At 41.5% G+C, this 2,514-nt stretch overlaps 1 protein-coding gene across 1 annotated transcript in view; it reads right to left on the reverse strand.

Moving 5' to 3' along the window:
• Positions 1-1,061: 1,061 nt before the first annotated feature.
• Positions 1,062-2,514, reverse strand: part of LOC101853157 (sushi, von Willebrand factor type A, EGF and pentraxin domain-containing protein 1-like) — a 22,851-nt gene continuing 21,398 nt past the window's right edge. The window contains exons 12-13 of the mRNA XM_013081522.2: positions 2,225-2,281; positions 1,062-1,432 (exon numbers count right to left, since the gene is read on the reverse strand). Coding sequence (XP_012936976.2) covers positions 1,062-1,432; positions 2,225-2,281 — 428 coding nt within the window. The remainder of the gene's footprint in view (positions 1,433-2,224; positions 2,282-2,514) is intronic.

Here is a 2,514-nt window from a genome sequence, read left to right on the forward strand (position 1 = left end):
TGTGTGTGTGTGTGTGTGTGTGTGTGTGTGTGTGTGTGTGTGTGTGTGTGTACCTCAAAACGGCCCCCCAATAAATGCCAGATAAAACGTTGTAATTCTGAGGTAGCCATTTTTGGAAAGATTGTTCTTGAGAATTTACCGTATGAGCTCGAATTCTTCTGCATTAGCGGGATCTGCAGCTTGCCTGAAGTATCACGCACCACTTATTAGGGCAGGGCAAGTACCCGGGTAAAGAGCTCCAAACCGGCTATCCTGGTATTGGTGTCGGGTATCCGGGTATTCTACTCCCCTTCGTTAGTGCTATGCAAATGCACCTAAATTACATCCCTTCGTTCGAACGTTAAGAGATACTGAGCCCTTATTGATACAGTCAATACAGTACTCGATACTGGCCAATATCGACTAGTGCCCACCACTACTCGTACCTCCTTTCCCTGGAAACCAGCAGATCACAAAGAGGTCATATTTGGGCATGTTTAGGCCATATTTGGGCATGTTTAGGCCATATTTGGGCATGTTTTAAGAAAATTTCCAAGAACCGATCGGATACTTTAGTAGGGCTAGGCCTATAATATAATATACATGTAGTTTCAATTTCAATGTCCTTATATGGAAGCAACTAGCGTGCGGTTCTAAATCGCCCCCCCCAAAAAAAAAAAGAAAAAAAAAAAAGAAAAAGAAAAAGAAAAAGAACATTGATAATTGAAATGTCGTACCTGAAGAGTACTCGGGTATTTTATTTTCATTACCCGGGTATCAAATTAACCGGACAATCACAGCCCTATAACCAAAGATCGTTCATAACAAGATAGTTCAATCGGCCAAAAAAGTGTCCGCGGAAGTGCGCATTGCTTCAGATGGCGATGCAGTCTTTGTTTTGAAGCTCTCTTTTGTTTCTCCAGAAGAAGAATAAAAAACTAGGAAGAGCACAGCTTGTTAGTTTCGCTTTTATTGTTTTTTCCTCGACCAGGGAAACTCTGTTCGCAAAGTCCGCGCTTTTTCGAAGAGGGCGCCATTGAATTTTGAGGACACTTTTTAATTTGCTCAAAGTGAGGAGTGAACTATCCTTTTAAGGTACGATCTTTGCTATCACTTACCGGGTTATTCCACCGAACTTGCGCACACTCTGTTTGCTCAAGCCCCGTCCAGTTGGAACTTCCTGTGGCGTCCAGTACACACTCCGCATAGGTGGGCATGCCGGGGGACACCAGCTCAAAGGACGGGCCACACTCGAAGTCGGCGCCAATAGTGCTCAAGCCAGGTATCAAGTTCATGCTTCGGATGTCTTTCAGCATTCCATCACCGTCGAGCCGTTCATCCAAGTGGCAAGAGTGGCAAGAGAGCTCAACTGGTGTCCATTGTCCGGACTCGTTACAAAATGAGACGTTCTTGTTCAGAGGGAAGCCGTAGTACGAAGGCATACATTCGTAGACTGCCTGTGACCCGAAAGTTGTCCTATTTTTCTGTAACTGTTAAAGAAATTGTAAAAAAATAACCCATCTGTGAACTGTCAGTGGTGTCGATAGTCTAGTGGTTAGGCTACCGGACTCGTAATCATGAGATTGTGGGTTGGGGGTTCGAGCCTCAGCTCGGTCCGACGTAGTGTCACTTGGCTCGGTCCTTTCAGAGATGGACGTTAAACTCGGAGGTCTCGCCTCTTAAATAACCATAACCTAATAGTGTTGATAGGGGTATTAAACCTATACCATTTCACCATACTTTTTTTGTGAACTGTTACTGGGACAAAGGGCGTCCATAGAAACAAGGAAACCATAACCACAAACCGGTTGGCAAGTTCTATTGTTTTATGCCCAGAAAGCAAATTCTTTACGTAGAGACAAACAAACAAACAAATAAACAAACAAACAAACAAACAAGAGACTAATAAATTTCCCTCTATACAACGGTGAATGCGCCTGACCTTTGAAATACCTCTGCCATTGTAAACGACAAAGACAATTTTTTCCCTGAGAGATGAATAAAGATTCTCATTGTATGTCATTTTTATTGTTATTGTCATTTTTAATTGTCATTATTATTGTCATTGTCATTATCATTTAGTATTGTTCTTATCTTTGTCATTGTCATTGTCCCTTTCATTACCATTGTCATTGTTATAAAATATTGTCATTGACCATTGTCATTGTCATGGTCTCTATTATCATCATTGTCTTTAAGCATTGTCCCTATCATTGTCATTATCTCTATAAGTCATTGTCCTTACCATTCTCATTGTCATTGTCATAGTCGTTGAGCATTGTCCCTGTCATTGTCATTGCCACTGTCATTGTCACCGTCTTTGTCATTGTCATTTTCATTGAGAATTGTCGCTGTCATTGTCATTGCCACTGTCATTGTCACCGTCTTTGTCATTGTCATTTTCATTGAGAATTGTCACCGTCTTTGTCATTGTCATTTTCATTGAGAATTGTCGCTGTCATTGTCATTGCCACTGTCATTGTCTTTGAGCATTGTCACTATCATTGTCATTGTCATTTCCATTGTTATAGTCAT

This window comes from Aplysia californica, unplaced genomic scaffold (genome assembly GCF_000002075.1).
Source record: "Aplysia californica isolate F4 #8 unplaced genomic scaffold, AplCal3.0 scaffold00135, whole genome shotgun sequence".
Lineage (NCBI taxonomy): Eukaryota > Metazoa > Mollusca > Gastropoda > Aplysiida > Aplysiidae > Aplysia > Aplysia californica.